General features: G+C 54.6%; 1 protein-coding gene across 3 annotated transcripts in view; it reads left to right on the top strand.

Annotated features, from left to right (window-relative positions):
- RTTN (rotatin) overlaps positions 1-20,952 on the top strand; it is a 91,483-nt gene that overhangs the window by 28,655 nt on the left and 41,876 nt on the right. For all 3 annotated transcript variants that reach the window (XM_045850265.1, XM_045850266.1, XM_045850264.1), the window contains exons 16-30: positions 248-364; positions 1,175-1,314; positions 4,014-4,185; positions 5,377-5,476; positions 7,568-7,656; positions 8,071-8,188; positions 8,453-8,549; positions 9,184-9,252; positions 10,836-11,024; positions 11,642-11,881; positions 12,981-13,125; positions 14,071-14,225; positions 16,521-16,740; positions 20,007-20,135; positions 20,579-20,689. In XM_045850265.1, the coding sequence (XP_045706221.1) occupies positions 248-364; positions 1,175-1,314; positions 4,014-4,185; positions 5,377-5,476; positions 7,568-7,656; positions 8,071-8,188; positions 8,453-8,549; positions 9,184-9,252; positions 10,836-11,024; positions 11,642-11,881; positions 12,981-13,125; positions 14,071-14,225; positions 16,521-16,740; positions 20,007-20,135; positions 20,579-20,689 (2,091 nt within the window). The remainder of the gene's footprint in view (positions 1-247; positions 365-1,174; positions 1,315-4,013; positions 4,186-5,376; positions 5,477-7,567; positions 7,657-8,070; positions 8,189-8,452; positions 8,550-9,183; positions 9,253-10,835; positions 11,025-11,641; positions 11,882-12,980; positions 13,126-14,070; positions 14,226-16,520; positions 16,741-20,006; positions 20,136-20,578; positions 20,690-20,952) is intronic.

The raw sequence follows: 20,952 nt of genomic DNA, 5'->3' as shown, positions 1-20,952 counted from the left end.
AATCCATTGAGCCACACCAGCCAGGGCAGTAGGTTATTTCTTTACGGGATGTTTTTATTCAATGGAAGAATGTACCCTAAAGGTAAAAAAAATAAAAGGAGCGTGAGGTGGTGCTCCAGCAGTGGGAGCCTCGGGAGGACGAGCTGTCAATCACAGCACCTGTCCGGGTTTTGTCTGACGTCCCGGGTGTGTCGGCGACCCGGCGGCCGCCTCACCCTGCCGGGTGTCTTGTCTGCGTGTCGGGCAGGTGAACGCCGCTGCCAAGGCCATCCTGCTGTACCTGCTGCAGGGGCGGCTGACGATGACGGCGCCGACCTGGGACAGGTTCGTGCAGTCCCTGTGCCCCGTCGTCCCGGTGCTGCAGGTATGGTGTCCGTCCCGCTGGTGAGCCCACTGCTCTCTGGCCAGCGGGATGTGTGGGGCTGTCATGTCGTAAGGGGGGGAGAGACGCCGTGGAGGCGCCGTGGGCGAGAGAGCAGCGAGCGGTGGCTGTCGCGTTTCTGGCGGAGGAGCCAGGACAGCTGATTGGTGTCCCCTTCTGCGTCAGGGTGGGGGGGTTCAGTGTGGGGCGCCGGCCTTCAGCCGTGATGTGAAGGACAGAACTCGGCCTTACGTGGAGGCTTTTAGGCAAAGCTCAGGCTGGTAAGCAGACGTGACGTAACACCTTGGTCCACGCATCAGTTCTGTGCATGTATGTGGCTAGAGTTTTCCCCTGAATTCAGCAGTCCTCGTGGGCGTAGAAGGAGCAAGGGGACTGTGGTTCCTGCCCCGGGGACGGGAGGGGCGGTGGGCACCACCCCAGGCTCAGCCTGTGGGGCAGGAGCCAGGGCCTTGGGCTGGAGGCTCACCACGCAGGCGTCTGCCACGCCCCGCCTCTGTCCCGCGGGCACAGGCCCGAGGACCCGGGGGTGCCTCCGCCACCAGGGAACCCCGGGAGTGGGAACGGTGAGCCGGCGTCCAGGGGTCGGCATATTCTCCCGGAGGGCTTCGGCAGCCCTTTCGAAGCCCAGTCTTGGGCAGGCCTTTCACGTTGTGCAGGTCATGTTGGAGAGTGACTTTTCAGCCGAGTTGAAAGAAATGGAGAGTTGCCCGCCAGGCCAGTGCCGTTCGCGTTGTCCAGCTGACACCGTGCAGACGCGCCAACAGTGCTCTCTTCTCTCCTGGCGTCTGCTAGGGCTACGCTGACACGGAGGACCCCCTGGGCAACTGCATTCTGCTGCTCAGTGAGGCGAGCGCCGAGGGGGCCGCGGGGGCCCTGCCCCCGGCCGCCCGGCTGAAGTCCGTGCTGCGCCTGCTGCTCGTGAAGAAGCCGTCGTGAGTGCGGGTGGGCAGCGGTGAGCGGGCGGGTGGCGGGCGGGCGCGTGGACGAGGCTGCGGGCACGGTGTAAGCGAGGCTGGCTGGCGCGGTGGTCACGTCAGACTGTGGCAGACCAGGGCTGGGGGCGGTGAAGGAAGGAGGTTCTTTTTAATAAACAGAGGAAGCTGACGGGTGAAGCTCTCTACGCAGATCCGGTGTTTCGGGTGCTTTCTGGAAGCATCCATCCATTCCCAGGGCAGTGGTGGGGCCTGCGCCGGCCTTGCCGCCGGGCTCGCTGCCGTTGGTGCTGCCGCGGAGATCAGCGGGCCGCAGAAGTTACAGAGCACCTCCTCCGCCTCCTCTCCTTAGAAGCTGTTCCCCGGGAGTGGCCCTTTCCTGAACGCTCTTCCCGAAAATAAAGTGTTTCACAGAAGCGTGGTGGCCCCGTGGCCGCGCGTACCAGAGGGCGCAGGCGGTTTAGTCTTGCTCGTCTTGTCCTCTGGGAATCTGAGAAAGTGGCCTGTCCTGCATCGTCAGTGTCAGTGTCATTTTAACTGACGAGGGACAAGTACCTTGTTGTCCCTCCCTCCCCGTCCGTGCAGCGGCCATGCTCTCTGTCGCTGTGCAGGCAGCTGGGTGGATTCTGTCCCACGGAGAATAGGCAGCCCAGGGTCAGATGGGGAAGCGGGGGTGGGGAGAGGAGTCAGCTGGAAGGCAGGGGGACCAGCATGCTCTTGGATGGTGGGCAGTTCTCAGCTCCCCGAACCACACGTCCTGATGAGGCAGCAGCTTGTTCGTGAGCAGATGATCAGGCTGAAAAATCCGTAGGCGGAAATAAAATACTAAGAAACTGGGTGGGGGGGATCAGAAAGATCGATCGTAGAAATCTCTGTGTAGCGTCGCCTTAGAGGCGGCGCGGGGCGGGTGGCGGTCGGTCGGTGTCTGCTCTGCAGGATCGGCTTCCGCATGTTCAGCACGCGCTGGTATGGCCCACGCCCGCCCCGGAACTGGCCGCTGAGCAGAGTAGAAGTTTCCTTTCTGATCGCCCGTGGGGCCCGGGTCCCCAGGTAGACAAAGACGTTCTTAGCAGGTGAGGCCAGGCCTCTCTTTGGGTAAGACCGTATTACATAGAACTTAGCACGGTTTGGATTACATATATATTTTTAAATTAGTCGATTCATTCCACTAGACCCTAAACTCCACGGGGCAGAAACCCTGCCTGTGGGCTCATCTAGAAGTGCTCATCCTCAGCACTTCTTAGCGTGCCTGGGACATAACATGAATGTGTGCACACTGCATTTGCTGAAAGAGACGGTGCAGAGGAATGAACAGCTGGCCTCTGGGCCCCAGGCTAACCCCAGAGAGGTGCTGAGTGTGTGCACCGGAGGAGACGCACAACTCGGTGTGCCGCACACCCCTCTCTCGCCTCCTCCCTGGGGCGCCGACTGTGCCCGAGCTGGCAGCCCCGGACTTCTGTCGGCCGTGCTGGGCGGGAGCAGAGGGAGCCAGGAGAAGCCGTGTGGACAGTCGGCTGTTCGTAGTGCTCTGGAGGGGACGGCAGGTGGGACACGGAGAACGTCCGCCTGACTTCTCCTGCCATCTGGAGTAAACGTGACTGCTCCGAAGATGACATTTATCAGTGCTGGCACGGGAGATTCCTGCGTACACGGGGAAGCACGCACGGAGTGTCAGCTGTGCGCCCAGGAACCGAGGACAGCCGGGGGCCCAGCCGCGCACAGCACGGGCAGGCCCTCCCTGACCGGGGCGTGGGGTTGAGCAGAGAGGCCCTAGCAGCTGCACTGGATTCACTGGGACGAGCGAGGCCAGTGTCAGGACAGGGGGCCTCAGGGCGACGGGACACGGCAGGGTGGCCGGCCGTGGCGGTGGGAGCGTGCAGGTTTCAATCGTCGTCTCGTCAGTGGTCCCTGAGACCTGGAACTTGCACCGTCACTTAAAATGTGCCCAGTTCCATGTGGCTCAGGACCCTGTCCCAGGAGTGGCAGGTAGTTTGTTGCCTCACCGCCTCCCAGCTCCGGGCCCTTCGTCCACGGGGCGGTTTCTCTGGTTTTCCCTGCTGCTAACGGCATGCGGAAAGTGGTTTTTCCGGGAGTCTGCGCCTCTCTTCCGACCTCGTCCCTGATGCACTCCGGGTAAGGCAGGATTTCGGTGGGAGTCCACAGTTTTCCTGTGTCCGCATCCGAGGGGAGTCTATCCGATTTTTACACATACTGGCTGTCAGTCATTAGTGTGATTACTCCGTCAGACAAACATCAGCTTGGGCCTAGTGTTTAGACCCCGTTTAGGGCTCTGCGGCCATCCGTAGGGCTGAGACAGAGCACTAGGCTCGGTGGCGGGAGTCATAGGATTGATCTGCAGGTCGCCTCACTGGAGGTGACTGACTGTGACCACCCCCTATTCACAGTGACGCCGACAAGGGGGTTGACAGGCTCAGTGAGTCTGTTTCTGCGTTTGTAATGAGTTACTGGTTCTTCTTTTTCCCCGATGTTTACTTACACACACACACACACACACAGCAGAGAGGAGGGCTGTCGTCACACAGTGGGCGTCCTGGTGGAAGGAGTGAAGTGTTACCAGGGATGCCCGTGTGAGCGCGGCGGAGGCTCGTGGTGACGTGCGGTCCTGGTTGTGACTGCAGCCCCCTCTGCTTTGGCGACACCGGTGCCCCAGGTGCTGACCTGCACGCTCTGTCCCCCAGGGTCCGCTCGCTGGCCCTGAAGCTCCTGGCGGGCCACCTCGCCGGGGAGGAGGGGGCCGCCCGCAAGCGCCCTGCCATAGACGCCCGAGTGCTCTCCAGAGCTTCCAACTTGTTTGTCGCGAAGACGCCCATTGACCTCAAGCTGGACGACCGGAGAGAGCTGATGATTAAGGTGACACGGTGACCGGGGTCTGTCTCTGTGAGGGCGCCGCCCCTTGTTGGGCGCCCCACACGCCTGACGCTGCCTTCTTCGGCGGGTGGTCGGCGCGGGGGGGTGGGGAGGGGAGGGGAGCAGTGGCGGCTTCCAGTGCGGCTCCACACGGCCGCCTTGAGGTCGTGTCCTGGCGTTTTCTGGCCCGGGGGTACGTTCGTTCACCGAGTGGACAGATTCCTTGAGTGCCCGCGACGGGCCAGGCACCTCGTCCTCCTCCGCGTGATGCAGACCCTGGACACGCCCTTCATCTGAACGGCGTCTTGGGCGCGGCGCCAGGCTGAGGCTGTGGTGGGAAGATCAGTAACGTGAAGCTGTTCAGAACCCTCGTCCTTACGGTGGAAACTGCCTAGAATAGCAAAGAAGAAAAAGTTCCTGTAATAGACATTTTTAGCCTCTTCGTGGTAAGAGGAAAAGAGTAGCACGGGGGCATAGGTGGCTCCTCGTCTGGGCACGGAGCAGCGCCTGAGCCCGCGGCGGCCCTGGGGCAGCACGCGGGTGACGCAGTGGGTTTTCTAAACGGGGACCCGCGTCCAGTGTTCCCCCAGGCTCGGTGTTAGGGGCCGCCGGGCAGCCGGGGCAGGAGGATGGAAGAACCTTCCAGGGCCCCGCACAGGGTCCTGTTGGGGACGCCCTGCGTCCTAAGCCTTGGTCGTCCCTGCTGTGCCCTGCGTGCGGTGGGCAGGGAGGTGGGGGGTGGCTGTTCCGGGACCGTCCCGTGAGTCCGTGTGAAAGCCAGCAGGTGACAGCGGGCGGGAGGGAGGAGGGGTGTCCGCTTCGCTCTTCTCTTCTCCCCTCTCCGGCTCCGTGCTGCCACCTCGCAGCCGGCCCTGGCATGGGTACAGCCCAGCATGGGTACAGTCGGGGGGCTGTGTGCCTCCCGCTCTGCGGGAGGGAGGACAGGGTAGGCCGGGAACCCCCCAGGCGGCTCCCGAGTCAGAGTCCGAGTCAGAGCCGGGTGCTGGTCTGGGCGTCCTGCTACCCCTGCCGGGCCGTTTGCCGCGACCTTTGGATGGATCTATTTTTGCAAATTTACATGGATGCAGTTATGTCATTTCCTTAAGTTGGCTTTTTGAGCTTTATTCTTACAATGTGAACTATCAAATTTTATTGGAGAATTGGAAGTAGATGAATTTTTCTTTTGGTTTGCAGTTGGAGACTGTGGAAAAGGTGTATGAGATCTATGTCTCAGACGACATTGACCTTGTGCTGAGAAAGTCCGCCGCGGAGCAGCTGGCCGTGATTCTGCAAGGTAGTGTGGGTGGTTGCTGCGCCGGGGTGGCGCGCGGCGGCCTCGGGCCGGGGCTGTCTTTTTTCCTGCAGCCCGTGAGTTAGGGATGGTTTTCAGGTTTTTAAAGAATTGTTAAAAAAGATGAACATAAAGAATATGGGACAGACACCCTGTGTGGCCAGCGACGGTTAACCTGTCACCGTCTGGTTCTTCACAAAGGAAGCGTGTTGACTCCTGGTCTGCGTCCTCACTGTTTTACCTGTAGCGTGTCCTGGACAAGACTCTCCTCCTTCGTGGAGACGGCTGCCATTCGAACAGCATTGCGTGTTCCTCTCCCAGCTCACCCGGCAGACGAGGTTTTCAGTTTGTTCCGCCCTGCTTAGAGAGTCAGCCGCACGGTGCTGTTCGTGGGTAGGAGAGATCATAGTAACGTGCCGTGACTGTGTTTTCTCCAAGGGCTTACTTTTTAAAAAACTAGTGAAATATACTGTTAACTTTGTAACGTTGTTATTCCATTCTTCGCGTTAGTTTTTTTTTTTTTCCTGTATTTGAGATACATAGCTTGTCTTTAGTACCTGAGGGAGAGAATAACGCTGCATTACATGGGAAGGTTTTTCTGACTTGGAGCTGGGGCCTGGTGAGTGTTTCTGTCCTGGCATTAGCAGACGCTGGGAAGAGAGAGCGACTTAAAGACATGTATGCAGCCCGTCTGGGGCTGAATGGTAATGACGCAGGCTCCAGGAAATAGGGCTCCCAAAATGTGGTGAGCCTTGACAAGAAAGCTGTAGGAACTGTTTATGAGAAGGTGCTCTTTCGGCGTCACCAGCATTTCAGAAACACAGCGTGCAGTCGTGGTGCGCACTGTGCTGGGGCAGTGGAGACCGCGCTCCTAGAAAGTGTCGGGAAAGACAGTTGCGGTGACGGCCCCTGGTCCGGCACGGACGTGTGCGTCTGTCTGCTCCCCACTGTGCGTCTTCGCTGCGAATGAGCAGAACAAATGAGCACAGCTCGTTATCAAATCGTTACATACTCGTAAGTGACTTGTAAGCGCCCGGTGTTCTGGAGCTGGTGACATCGTGTGCGCGCGTGTGTGTGTGCTCGCGTGTGCACGCGTGTGTGCATGCCTTAGTCTGTTTGGGCTGCCGTACCAGGCACCACAGTGGGGGCTTAGACACGAGATCTCCGTTTCTCCCGGTGCCGGGGGCTGGACATCCGAGACCCCGGGCCAGCAGTCTGGGGGCTGCGGAGGGCCTCACCCGGAGGAGGGCGGGGGGCTCCCTGGGCCCCTTTCCCAAGGGTCCCCATCCCACCTTCCTGACCTGGCGTCCGCGCAGAGGCCCCGCCTCCTGGCACCGTGGCACTTGGAGATGTGGTTTCCACTAGGACTTTGGGGGGCGGGGCGGAAATACCGGGTCCAGAGCAGTGGACACACACACACACACACACACACTTTAACATGTACCCAGTATGTTCCAGCCCCTTCCCCTTTATGTCTGCTGTTCACACCTTGTGGGTAGAGATCTTCCTTGTAGAAAAAGGACCATGTCGCAAACCATATTTATCCATGACCTTGTGGAGAATCCTGAACATTTTCAGGTAGTGGATTTAGAAAAGAGAAGCATTGTCAATGAAACAATATAAATACAATAATACGTCACGTACAAATAAAAGGATTAATTTGTGGGACTAAAATTCGAGTACTTTTGAGTCTGGACTCATTCTGTTCATCTTTTTTAACTCTTTTGGTTCTTACAGTTTAAGAGTAGGACCTGCGTGTTGCCTGGAAGTGTTCAGACTGTTCAGGGGTGTATGAAGTGACAGCTTAAGGGGGAGGGGCAAGCGAAGGAACGGGAGTAGAGGACGCAGGGGCGTGGGCGGTGGGGCGGACTGGCGGGGAGTGGGGGGCGGGTTGGGGAAGGCCTGGGGAAGAAGGTGGGGCAGCCGGGACTGCACAATAAAAACAAGTTTGGGGTTTTGTCCTTTAATTTTAGCACCAGGTGTGACTGTTTTTAATAGTTTGAGAGTTACGTGGGTATCTGTTCTTCTGTTCTGCATTAGTAAAACTACAGAAAATGTTCTTTAACTTGAAGTAACTTTTTTTTTTGTCTACAGATATTAAAATGCATGCTGTGGTGGAAAAGCTACGCCTAATTGACAAGATCATTGAGTATTTAAATGAGTGTGTGGGTCAGGATGGCGAGGTAAGACTAATAGTGGGTGTCTGGATACATTTTTACGGGTCAGTGTTTCCATTCATCAGACCTGGGGGTGAATTCAGCTGGATTCGCCTCAGCCCTTGGCGTCTAGTCCCTGACACCCACTGCCTTGTCTGTTTGCTCGTTTCTGATCGGCGCCTCTCTAAAGAAAAGCTAGTCTTGAAATTTCTACCTGGTGCATACACAAAAGTCTACACAAAGCTTAATTTTAGTGGAAATCGATTCTTAGTATTTATTTGCATTTTTGTGTCACCTACTTTGGATAAAGCGTAAACCTTAGAATAAGATAATAGGAATATAATAGGATAATGAGAAGGTTAACAGGATAATAGTGAAGTGTGTCTGGTCTCACCTCAGAGCTGATGAGCTCGGAATGACTGTGCGCCCCCGTCCCCCCAGGTGGTAGAATGTCTGGTCCCCCCCAGCCTCGCGCTCCTGAGGAAGCTTCTCTGCGTGGACCCGGTGGCCCGGGACGCCCTCGCACAGAGGCCTTCGCTGCTGACCCTGTTGTTCAGAGGTGAGCGAGTGCTCTGCTGCCCACGGGGGTGGGGGGGGGATGGGGGTTCGATCTGACGCTGTAAGTGTCACTGTGTAACTGCAGGGGACGTTAGCTTCCCACTTTACTGGTCACTTACAAACCCCTCGCAGCAGGACCTGTCGAACACTCCCTGGACGTCTCTCTGAGAACTGCCTCTCCCCTCCGAGCTGGGACACTCGACATTTGAAGTTCCTCGTTTCCGGCCTTTTATAACGTCCTTTACTTCTTCCTTTTACTTCCCAGTGTCCTTGATATTCCACGAGGACTGCACTGTCGTGACTGAAGTCGGAGCGCTGTTCTGCCTCCTGCTGTTTGACGAAGTCTCGAGAACGGACGCGTGGTGAGCTCCCGGAGGTTACCAGGTCTTTGCTTGCTCAGGGCTCTCCAGCTGCGGTTTCTGGTGCAGCCCTACGGCGGCGGCGCGCGCACTTCGCGGCCTAGGCCGTGTGTGTCCCGCGGTCGGTGTGCCGCGGCGGGATTCCGGGCTTGAGCGAGCAGCATTCAGAAGCCCACTGGCTCTCAAAGCCACGCGGAGCTTTTATTGGTAAACATCACGAGGTAGAAAATTTAAAATTGCTGCAGTAATTTTTGTCGGCGATCTGTTTTTCAGTGTACTCAGTTTTGCGTGTTTTTCTTTAATATTTTATTCTAAAAAAGAACTTCAGGAAGGTGCTGAGGATGGTAATGACCTGTTTGACACTGACCTTGAGCAGGGTCAGCAGGCGGGGGCACACGCAGGTCCACCTGCCGCGACGGCACCGTGTTGGGGGGACCAGGTGCGACGCGCACTTCCTGAAGGGGAGCGCGGTTTGCTCTCCCCACGCAGATCCGGGCTGCGGCAAACTGGTTAAAACTGCGCTGGACGCCGGCGCCGGCTGCCCTCGTGCCCGCAGTTCCGGTCGCGGCGGCGGAGCGAGTTGCGTTTGTGGGCCACTCAGCCGCCCCTTTCCTTCCATGTTTCCTTCCCGAAACAGGTCTGCCGCTCCTCCCGGGAAACCCTCTTCGCCGGCAGCCTTCAGTTTGCCCGTCTCCGTTTTCAGAAGGTAAAGGTGCTTCTCTTCGTCTTTCTGGAAGGAGAACTGTTCTTGCAGGAATGGAAGTCAGAACCTGTGACTCGGCCACAGTGTGCATGCAGCGTGTCAGCCGCGGGGCTTGCGCTGCTGTGACCCCTCCTTTGTGGTGGGGCTTGGAGAGTCAGTGGGGGTCCGTCCCATCGCCGGGTTTTTGTCTTGGTGTCGCTCCAGTCCACAGAATGTCCCAGTCTGTAGGACGTTCAAGTCCACAGGATGTTGAAGTTCACAGGACGTTCAAGTCCACACATGTCCAAGCCCACGGAACAGCCGAAAGACTGAGCAGTGAACGCCGGCCCACCCTTCAGCCTGGGCTGAGCAGTTGTTACCTGATGGGCTGCCTGTCTCCCTTTCTCTGCCCCCATATGTGTGTTTGTTCATGTGCATTTTTTCCTCCTGATCCATGTGAAAATAAGTTTTGGACATAATTTTACTTCCCACCTAATTATTCTAGGTTACACATCCTTAAATCATAACTTAAAGACATTTCCCCATGTAGCCACTGTAAATATACACACGTAAAGTATACAGATCATAAAGTATTTGATTCATTTTTCCGAACAAATACGCCCATGGCACTCACTGCCCTGCAGGTTAAGGCGCAGAGTGGTACTAGCTTGCCAGGGAGCCCTTCCCTGCCTCCCTGGTTACTTTCCACATCCCACGGAGGTAGTTCCACTTTAGGTTCTGTTACTGTGCAACGTTGTTGCTGGTTGTCGCACTGCACAAACAGAGCGTATGCTTATACTCAGCTTCTCTGGTTCACCGCGGAGAGGGGTTTGTGTTTTGGTCACTCCCCTTGCTCTGTGGGAGTCGGTGTGAGGGTGTGCAGCGGAGCGTTGGCCCTCGCCGTCAACGGGCATGTGCTCTGAGCGCGTGTGGGCGGGGGGGGGGGGGTGGCGTTCTCGTGTTCGGCAGGTGCTTCCAGACAGGGCTCCAGGGCTGTAGCAGTTTTTATCCCCAGTAGCAGTGCCTGTGCTGGCTGCTCCACACCCGCCCAGCCCTTGGTGTTCGCCCCGCCCACGCTTCTTTTCCCTGTGATAGAACGTTTCCAACACGTTGGCCTGCAGTAGCCAGTAGCCGGAAACCTCCCAGCTGTCTCACAGCGGGAGAACTGGTGAAGGAGCTGTGCTGTCTTCCTGCGTGCATGGACCACCGCACCACCCCCAGGGACCCCCGCCCACACAGCAGCGGGGGCCTCACGGACGCAAGGGGGCCACATGGCCAGGCCACGCAGCTGAGTGAACGAGCGAGGGCCAGCACACAGCGTTGGGCGTACACTAGTGTCCCTGTTTTAGCTGAACACCTGTGTGGGGTCAGAGGGCACTGTCCTCTCTGCAGTCGGGGCCCCGGCACGACATCGGGGTGTCCTCAGGACAGAGCTGGATGACGTGGCCGTGGGGGGGTCTCGGGGGGAGGGGTCAGAGAGCACTCGGAAACGCGTCTCGAGGTCGCCTGAGCCTGGGTCGTGTGGAACTGGGCCGCCTTCGCGGCTCCTCGCTCTGAGCGGCGTTGGGGAGCTGGGAAGCCTGTGACTGCTGGCGCGTCTTTTCCAGGTACCACCTGCCGGTGCACGCGCTCGGCCACCACGCCGTGAGCCCCTACTCCGTGGTCGTGCCGCTGCCGGCCGACTGTTTGGCCCTGCGGCCGGTCTCGGACATGCTGCGAATGGCGTGGAACCTGTCCTGGCACCACGGGGCGGACAGCCTGCTGAAGCACGAGAACTCCGGAACGCGGGTCCCAGAGTGAGCTGTCGCGTGTAGCTGGAGAAGCACACCCCCGTTTAACCAGCTAGGGTTTAGCTTCCCTTTAAGTCGAGCAGTTTTTTACTTCCTGGCACCTGGTTTTGCGTTTGTTCTGAAGATCATAATTTTTACTTCGTTTTAAAGATTGTGTGTGTTCATCACTTTGTAAAAACTGTTCCACGAGGAGGCTGCCCTAGCAATCAGGCGGCGTTTGCCCAGCTGCTGGGTGGGGGGGGTCGCCCGGACCAGGGCTCTGCCGGGGAGCGCCAGGCCAGGGTGCACAGGGCGGCAGCGTGTGTCGGCCGCGACGGGGAGGCGGAGGGTCACTGCTCCCCAACCAATGTCTGAATGGTCCCGCAGGACCTGCTCGCTGGAGCGGAGGTCGCTAGCTCTGTGAGGCTGGGGAGCAGGGGCCTGTCCGCGTGGGCAGCGGGTCGCGGCTGCACGAGCCTCACGTTGGCAGAGGCGGACCAGGCCGCCCTGCCCTGGGCGGACCAGGGAGCCCACCCTTGGTTAAAGGGAAAGCAAGATAAAACAGAACTTTGGAGAAAGGGTTTACAATGAAAGTGAGCTTTTGTTTTAATAGCTGTGTCCCTTTCTTTTTCCCGTGTGTTCAGGTTCTCAGACACCCTGAGGCTGTCCCCAGAGGACACCCTGGCACTGACGGTGACGCATGCGGCCAGCGGCCTGGGGGGCTGTCTCCAGGCCGTCGTGGAGGCCGCCGCCCACAGGGAAGTGAGGGCCGCGGTCACCAGCATGAGCTTCTATTTCCTGAACGACAGACTGTCTCTCGAGGGTGGCGCTGGCCCTGCTGGGGCCGCGCTGAGGTCCTTGTCCTGGCACAGTGCCCTCGGCAGGTCAGTGGGGCTCCGGTCGGCGGGGTCCCGGGACCGGGCTGCTTGTGCATGGGTTTGCGGTGCAGCTGTGACGGTGTGAGCGTGTCATCTCACTGGTGCTGTGAGGAGAGAAACACTTCTGTAGAAGGAAAAACCCAGGGTTTCTATCACCTGCAATGCACATCTAATAGCAGCAGAAGAGAAAAATTTTAACCTGATCACTGCGTTTTAGAAGGAATTATTAATGCGCTTATAACAGCTTTTAAAATGTCCTTATCGTGGAAAATTTGCTCTTGTACAAGTAAACGGCTGGGCTGGGACATGAACGAACAGACGGAATGTTTGTTACCGTCCGCGTCACAGGTGACTTAGGACGTCCGTGGGCTGGCGGTGGGTTTCGTACCCGTGTCGCAGGCTGTTGTGTTTGGTTTTATCTTGCCTTTTGCCGTAAGTGCGATCTCACTTCGGTGTTTGCTGTGACTTCTGCGAAGCTGCTGGCCCATGGTGGAGGTCCACCAGGGGCTGTGGGGGCGGCGCCAGCCCGGCTGGGTGACCCTGTCACGGCCTGCTCACCCACCTGAGAGGGGCGCAGGGTCAGCAGCAGTGGCCCCCCAGTTTGGCCTCCCTGTGACTCCAGTGGAGAATGGGCGACTTGTCATCTAACATGAAGTGGGCCCTTCGCCCAACGGAGGTGGACGCGTCCCGAGGTGCTGGCTGTCACGGTGCGGCTCTGACCGCCGTCTCCGGTGTCACCACGGTGGCTGGTTTAAACAGAGCCACTCTCTAATACGGAGTTGTGCGGACTCACAGTTAAACGAGTCACGTGAACATGAAGGTGACGGTTTTGCAGGAGTTACCACTCCCCAGTCATTTTATGGCACCTCGCGGCTACCCGTGCCCTCGAGGGGACGTCTGCCCTGTGCTCCCGACATGATGCCGTGCGTCTCTCCGCGGCTGCGTGGTACGTCGGTGGCTGGCCGTCGGCCACGGGGGCATTTGCACTGTGGACCTGGGCAGACACAGCAGACGGGCACCCCCTTCTCAGTCTTGGTGGTTGAGTATTCGTCAACGCGCCACTGCAGGAGCCAGAAACCCTGAGTTACCGCCTTCTTCGCTGTAGGTTTCTGCAGGTGCTCCCTGCTTGTGCCGAAGACGAGAAGCTGCTGATAGACATCATACATTTCCTGAATAAGCTGTTGAAGGAGCAAAGGAAAAACCCATCAGTGGAACTTCTCAGCTGGCTTCTGGAATTACTTCTCAGACCTGTGAGTGTTGCTGAGGAATGTGGGATTTGGGCATGACAGGTGCTTTATTTGAAAACGCTCCGTTATGGAGAAGTGGAATGTTTACGTAGCCAGTGCCGGGTGCTCCTCGTGCTGGGACTGAGGGCTGGCGGCCGCGTGGCCTCCCTGCTGTGGGCGTGAGCAGGTTTGTTCAGTTGGAAGTCTGCAGATGAGAGGGACCTTCAGTCCTGCTGCTCCGCAAGGCCTGTTTCCCTGCGAGTTTTCCGCTGCAGCCGTGTGTTGCAGCGGGGGCCTTGGAGCATGGGAGTGAAGACAGGAACGCGGAGAGGCAGGGAGCAGAGCCAGGCGGGGGCCCGAGGGGCGCGGTGACGGTGAGACCGGTGAGAGCGAGCAGGAGGGGCGGAGGGGCGGAGGGGCTCGGGCCTTGCCGCGCGCTCGCTCGCCGTGGGCGTCCCCTGCGGCCCCACTGCGCCCCGCTCTCCAGCTGACTGCGCGCTGAGGAAGACCCTCCAGAAGCCTGCTCGCCGTGTATCGTTGACCCGTTTTTCCCAAACACCGTATGAGTTTACTTAACCTGGCAGCGATAAACCTTCCTACGAGTGATCACGGGGAAAACCTACATAAAGTGAGAACAGGGGGCCTAAATTGATAAGACAGTAGACTTTATAATGCAAATACTTCTCATTGTATGTTAATACACTTACAAAGCTTATTTAAAAACATGATTCTCTGTGAAAGTACCAAGCACCGATATGGTGTAAGTTAAACATTCTAACTGAGAAGACTTTTTGGTCTAGGGCGCAGAGCCGCCCCCGGGTGCAGCGAGGCCCCCACCCGCCGGCAAGGTGTGCGCGTGCGACTCTGAGTTCTCCGGGACATCGTGAGCCGCCGCGACCGTCCCGGGGAACCACCACCCACCATCGCCCCCTGGAGGTAACCATGTTTCCCGCCCACTTCTCCTTCCAGAGCCCGAACCCGCTGCCGGACCTGCTGGTTCTGGCGGAGCCACAGGCACGCGAGGAGGCCGACGAGGTCCGGGCCGCCATCCGGCAGCAGCTGCAGAAGGAACTGACGGCCTTTTTCAGCACCTTGCTGCTCAGCTTCGCCGCAGTCACTGACAGGTACCGCGCACCGCTGGAGGCTCGGGGCGCCGGTGGAGGACCGCGTCTCGTCTGAGTTCCGAAGAGTCTCACTTCCCCCTTGCCGTGGACCGCGAGGGTGGGGGGGCCTCAGCGTGGAGCAGTGGGGCGGTCCGCTTTGGTGGCGGCGGGATCGCCGGTGCGGCCTGATGGCAGGTTCACACGCAGGGGAGTTCGCGGTTCTCCGGGTCTCAGTTCTCGGTCCTCTCTCGGTTCTCGACGCATCGCCCTGCGCAGTCATGCCCGTTTCTGTGGCTTGATGAGTGTTTTCGCATTCGTGCCTTTCCACTGCGGTTCTGGCGTTTCTCTCTTAATTTTTAAAAGGAGGTGAATTTCACTGTTCATGTTGGTCCTTTAACAGTGTAGAATTGATGGCTGTTGGTGTGTTCACACGGGTGTGCGACTGCCACTATTCAGTCGCAGAACATTTTGGTTTCCCGCAGAGAACCCCGGTGCCCGTTACTCAGCCTCTTCCCGCCCGCCCTCCTCCAGGCCGAGGCAGCGAGTACCGCCCCCTCCGTGCCTGTGGGTCTGACGCCTCTGGGCGTTTCGTATGAATGGGGTCCAACAGCGTGGCCTTCTGTGCGTGGCTTCTGTCTGCCAACACTAACGCTGCGTGTTCCAGGACCGTCCACTTCACAGCACAAATCGGTGCTCCCTTCCCGCTGTGGCCGAACGGTACTCCCTGTGTGGACGTGCCAGCTCGTGTTTGTCCGTGTGTCTGTCGGCAGACCCGGGGCTCGCGTCCACCCCGGAGGACCCCGACAGTGCCGCTGCGAACACCCGCACACAGCCGAGTCTGCGTCGGCCGCAGCAGTCGGGGCACGTGCCCCATTCCAGCCTGTCTGAGTGCCGTCCGGTCTCCACAGCCTCCGGGAAGGGATGTGCATTGAGGAGACGGAGTTGAATGAGCAGGGGGTTAGAAAAGATTGGGGGCTGGAGACAGAAATCTGGGACGTGAACTTTTCTTTGGTACTAATTAGATTGCTTTGTTGCCGACCTGTGAGAAATATGAGTTTATATGTGTATTTTATTTTATTTTATTTTATTTATTTATTTTTAATTGTGAGGTGGGGTTTGTTTTGGTCTCTCAAACCTCCCCTTTTTTTTAAAAAAGATTTTGTTTATTTATGTTTAGAGAGGGAAGGGAGGGAGAAAGAGAGAGAGAGAGAAACATCAATGTGTGGCTGCTGGGGGTCATGGCCTGCAACCCAGGCATGTGCCCTGGCTGGGAATTGAACCTGCGATGCTTTGGATCGCAGCCCGCGCTCAATCCACTGAGCTATGCCAGCCAGGGCTCAATATATGTACATTTTAAAACTTGAAAAGCATCTGGATAACAGACAGATATAGGAAAATTACGGTATTTAAAAATCATAGACCTGTAAACCTATAACATTGGGATGGAATAGGTGATATAGTCCGCAGTTGTCACTTTTGGAGTCTGAGGATCTGCGAAGCTGCAGAACGTTTAGACTTCATTCTGTGTGTTCTTACACAATGGTGCCACTTCTGGGAATCACATCTTTGGATCCATGCCTAGCTGCTCAGTTTCAGAGATTTTATTTTCTAATAGAAAATGTATCTTGATTGTTTCGGCAGTTTTGTATAAATTGTGTGAAATGTATCGAGACCTTTCATTTTCTTTTATTTTAGCTTTCTGGGAAAAATACATTTTCCAAAAAAATTTCAATTTTTTAATGATAGTAAATGATTGAAAAGTATAGCAATTTAATATATAGCAATTAAACTCATTTAAAGTATGCATTTAGCTTTTTTTCCAATTTTTCTTATTATTGGGTAGCAATTACCATATCCATCTATATATTTTTCTTTTTTTAAAAATATTTTATTTTGTTTTTTTAGAGAAAGGAGGAGGGAGAAAAAGAGGGAGAGAAACATCCATGTGTGGTTGCCTCTCAGGTGCCCCCTACTGGGGATCTGGCCTGCAATCCAGGCATGTGCCCTGACTGGGAATCGAACCAGTGACCTTCTGGTTCTCAGGCTGGCTGCTCAGTCCACTGAGCCACAGCGGCCAGGGTTATGTAGTTTTCAATGTATTGCTGGTACTTTACATTCTATACCCAGGGTGGTGGTTTAACTACGCTTTTCTTTTTGAAAAATTTGCTTTGAGAGGGAATATTTTCTGCCTTTTCTCTTAGTTCATACTTTTCTGATACAGTGTTTGTCGGGAACCCTCAGCCACCAGTAAGACGACCACCCGCCACGCCATCGCGCTCGCCTCCTGGTTGATTTTTCCCTTCTTTGTGCACACAGGAAGTGCTTGGAGCTTTTTCACGTCTTCCAAACGCAGCTGGCGCTGAAGCTGCTGCAGTGCCTGCGCGTCACGGACGCGCCGCACTTCTACGGCCTGCCCTCCCTGGAGAGGACCCTGCGGGGCATCGCCCACCTCACGGCACTGCCCGGCTGGGGCTCCCACTCCGCCCTCGCCGCGCCGCTGGAGATCTGCGGGAAGTACCTGTCGGGCCTCCTGGAGGTGAGTAGCAGGCCCGGGGCCGCCCCCTGCAGCAGCCCTCAGGGGGCAGTTGATTGCTCCCTGTTCAGTGAGGAAGACCACTTTGATGGTTCCCTGGTTTCCAAGAAAAATAAACCAAGGCTCACATTGAAGTCTTCCCATGAGGGTCATTTGCTCCTTTACTTATGTTGCTTAACCTGTATGTTTGTGTGACACAACACCCGTGCAGAAAACTCATAAAATGTGAACTCGCAGCCCAGTCAGTTGCACAGGGACACCCACGTCCTCCCCGCCCCGCCCCGCCCACACACAGCCAGCAGAGCGCAGCCGCCCCCACAGCTCCGTTGCCCCCTCCCCAGACTGCGCTCCTCTCCCTGGAGGGAGCTGCACTTTGAGTTTCGTGGGAAAGCCGTTCTTGGTAGTTCCGCCGTTTCCTTGGGTGCGCACACGTACAACAGTGACTGGTGTGCCTGGTGGGTAGACGGGAGCCGCAGTCCTGGCTCCTCGCGTCATTGTCGCTGTCGGAGCCGTGCACTCGCTGCCCGGAGGTGGAGTGGGTCTAACTTCATTTTCCTATACACTCAGCTGCAGTGTTGGAGGATGTTCTTTTGTTTTCTTTTCTTCCAATTTAGAGCCATTTTGGGTATTGCTGCTATGAACATTCTTGTCTTGGTGAAAATGAGTTTTTGTAATTTTGTTTTCTAACTAGTGTCTGTGTGTAGAAATACACTTAGTTTTTATATATTAATCACGTACTGGCAATTCTTGTTTTCAAACTCAAAAGAAAGGCTTTACTTTTTCATCTTTCAGTGTACTCTTTGAGGCAGTTTCTTCAATTCAAGAAAAATCAGACTTAGGATTTTTCTTTTAGTCCTATTTTGTTTAGAGCTTTTTTTAAAAATGATAAATGTATATTGTTTTTTCTGTATCTTTTAAGATATTCATAATTTTTCCCCTGTAGTCCATTAAAGATGATGCATCATATTGGTTTCAAAATGTTAACCTTGAATTTGTGGAAAGTTCCCACTAGGTTATGATGCATTATTTCTTTTATACTATAAACAGATTTACTTGGTTAATGTTTTAAATATTATTCTATCTACTTATGCAAAAAATGTTTTAGAATTATTGCACCTTCTCATGTAACTTTTGTCAGGTTTTAACATTGAAATCATGTCTTCCATATGTGTATGTAATTTTCTCCTTTTCTTCATACAATGTTTTTTCATCTTTGGAGTAGCTTGTTTGAATTGGTGTTACTTCCACAGTAAATGCGCAGTAGAATTCAACAGTGAAGCAGTCTGGGCCTGCAGTTTTCTTTTGGGAAGGTGGTAAATGAATTTTTTTTTTTAAGAATTTCATTTCTTTTTTTGTTTGTTTTTTTTTTAAAGAATTTGTTTATTTATTTTTAGAGAGGGAAAGGAGAGAGAGAGAGAGAGAGAGAGAGAGAGAGAGAAACATCCATGTGCGGTTGCTGGGGGTTCTGGCCTGCAACCCAGGCATGTGCCCTGACTGGGAATCGAACCTGCGACACTTTGGTTCGCAGCCCGCGCTCAATCCACTGAGCTACGCCAGCCCGGGCTTAAATGAATTTTTTAAATTTAGAATTATTTAGATTTTGTACCTTTTTGTGCCGACTGTAGTGAGCGATGTTTTTCTAGAACTTTACCTAAAATTTTGAATTCGTTGCCCTGAAATGACTCACCAGATCGTCGCACTTGTCAAACGCCTGCCAGGCATGCAGCGAGGCCCCACTGCCTCGCAGACGCTCATTCCCCTTCCTCGTTCTCTCGGTCGGACCTCGTGTCTGTCCACTCACCTTCCTTCGTTTACCTTTCCTCGTCCACTCCCCTTCGCCTGTCTGCTTACCTTCACCCACTCATGACCGCCCTCCAGCGGGCCCGACTCTGCTCTCCCAGCGTGGACACTCCGCGTGGACTCTGTGACTAGAGGTCTCTCCTGTAGGTTTCTGACCTGCAGCCGCTTGGGTCGCTGTCACCGCGCCTAACACGTCGCATCCTCACCGTGTTCGGCGCCCTGGTCTGTGGGAACCGCGCTCGTGAGAATCCCCTTCGGCCGTTTCCGCCGCCCCAGAGCCGCCCCCCTCCCCCCCCCCACCCCCACGAGCCCACCGCGGGGTTCGTACACGGTGGACAGACAGTGGGCAATTTAAGTTACATTGTGTCTTCCGTATGATTTTTGGATTAGAATACGGTTTGAGTCCTGGAATGCGACGTAAATGAGTGTACATTAGGTGTGTTATTTAATTTTTGTGCCTTCATTAATAAGTCTTGTTTTAAAGGTGATGTGGGTATAAATTCTGCTTCAGATGGTGTTATCTAGAATTTCTTCCCAAAAGTAGATCTTGCTTTTTAAGACTTCAAAATCCCAAATATTCTTAGCTGAGGTATAAAATTTAATAGGGACTTTTGTGTAGTCACTTTAATGAAATAACTTTTTCTCTTGAATAAGTGTAAGTACTGAAAAAGTGCAGTATATTAATTAGTTATCTCACGCTTCAAGGTGTCCGCGGTAAGAAATGTGTGAGGTTTTAGAATGGATATATTATGTAAAGACTTACAAGTGTGTTTTAAAAAGTAGGCTTCCCTAGCGCATTTGAAATGTCATTCAGTGTACAAGTACCTGATTTATAGCATTATTTGTAATGTGAAGGGCGTATTCCTTTCTTTAGATAAGAAACGCTGTGTGGTTGCTGATGGAAATGTGTCAAATCCCTGAGAAGTGGGAGAAAAGGAGTTGACAGCTAATGATTTAAATAAGCATCTACTTAAATATGACACAGAAATCTGAGATTGCTCAGAAGTGGGGAAAATGTTTGTTTACATTTAAACCATAATTTTAGAAAATCTGGCTTAACCCTGGTAGTCCATAGGAGTTTCGTATAGCTAGTAATTTATGAGCGTACTTTTCCACAAAGAAGGCATTCATAAACTCTTCTGTTTAACGGAATTAAACATTTGAAGAATGTTATGGGTATTTTCTGAATCACTAAAGTCGCTTAGAAGGACACTACACATTCTTTATATAAGTTCCACAGGAAAAACGTGTTATGATTTACTGTTAACAAATGTTTAAATATATGGTGCAGTACTGGTGACTACGTATTTTTTAACTGTGGTGAGATGACAAAATTTCCCATCTTCACCATTTTTAAATGTGTACACTGTGGTTAGGAGTCAGCCCAGACATGCCGCTGGCAAGTGACCATTTGCCGGCACCGAGCGCCCGAGCGCAGCCCCTGTGAGGTCGTCGGCCCTGTTTTCCAGGTCATCACCTCGTTTTACGTGGAGCGTGGGGGGAACGCCATGTCCTTCATGGGGAAGGGCGTCACCAAGAGCACGGTCCTCTGCTTGCTCCACCTGTCCCACGAGATGGCGGCCCAGGACCCGGGCCCGGTGAGCTTGCCAGGGAGCGGGTGGGTGCGAGGGGCGGGCCGGGCCCAGGGGGCTACGGCGGCGGGGAAACCTCTCGCCTGTTCTCCTTAGGAGACGACAGAGATGTTTGACTAAGATGCTTCTGAAAAGTTGCCTGTTTACACAAATCTGAATTTTATTTGAGATTTATTTTGACTGACCTCTGCATTGTAGACGATGTTGTTTTGAAATCATGGGGAAAATAGCTGTTCTGAAGAAAAAGTGTTATGTTTAACTTTTTAAGGAGAAGCCAATACTTTTGTTTGCCTTGTTTTGGCTAAGTAGTGAATTAAAGCCAAGCGTTTAGTACATTTTTACTTTGTTTTGATTTTTTAAAAGTCAGACTTACTTAAAACTCCCTCTATTTTGTTCTCGGAGAAGTGGGCCTCACATGTCTCTGTTCCCTTTTCCCTTTTCCCTTGCAGGAGTGGGTGTCGCTGTGGTCCCTGCCCCTGGGTGGTCCCAGTGAGGACCACGCGCCCACCCAGCAGGGACTGGCATGGCTGATTCCGCTGTGGGTGGACCGAGACCCAGAGGTCAGTGAGAAGAGAAATGAGTCCATTAGGTGCAGACTAAGAAACACATGCAGCAAAGCGTATGCATATCCACGTTCGTATTTTCCAAAGTGTGATTGATTTAGTTACTAAACCTTAAACTTCGTTCACCACTGTGTAACCAGCGTGACCTGCCAACACAGAATACCCTAGAATGGGGTAGGTGGGGGTGGGTTCAAAGGAAAAAAAATTGTTTTTCACAGTTCTGGAGGTTGGAAGTCCAAGGTTAAGATGTTAACATGGTG

Source organism: Phyllostomus hastatus, unplaced genomic scaffold, assembly GCF_019186645.2.
Source record: "Phyllostomus hastatus isolate PE091 unplaced genomic scaffold, TTU_PhHast_1.1 phas_contig_80, whole genome shotgun sequence".
Lineage (NCBI taxonomy): Eukaryota > Metazoa > Chordata > Mammalia > Chiroptera > Phyllostomidae > Phyllostomus > Phyllostomus hastatus.
Note: the sequence above shows the minus strand (reverse complement) of the source record. Positions and strands in the feature narration are given on the sequence as shown.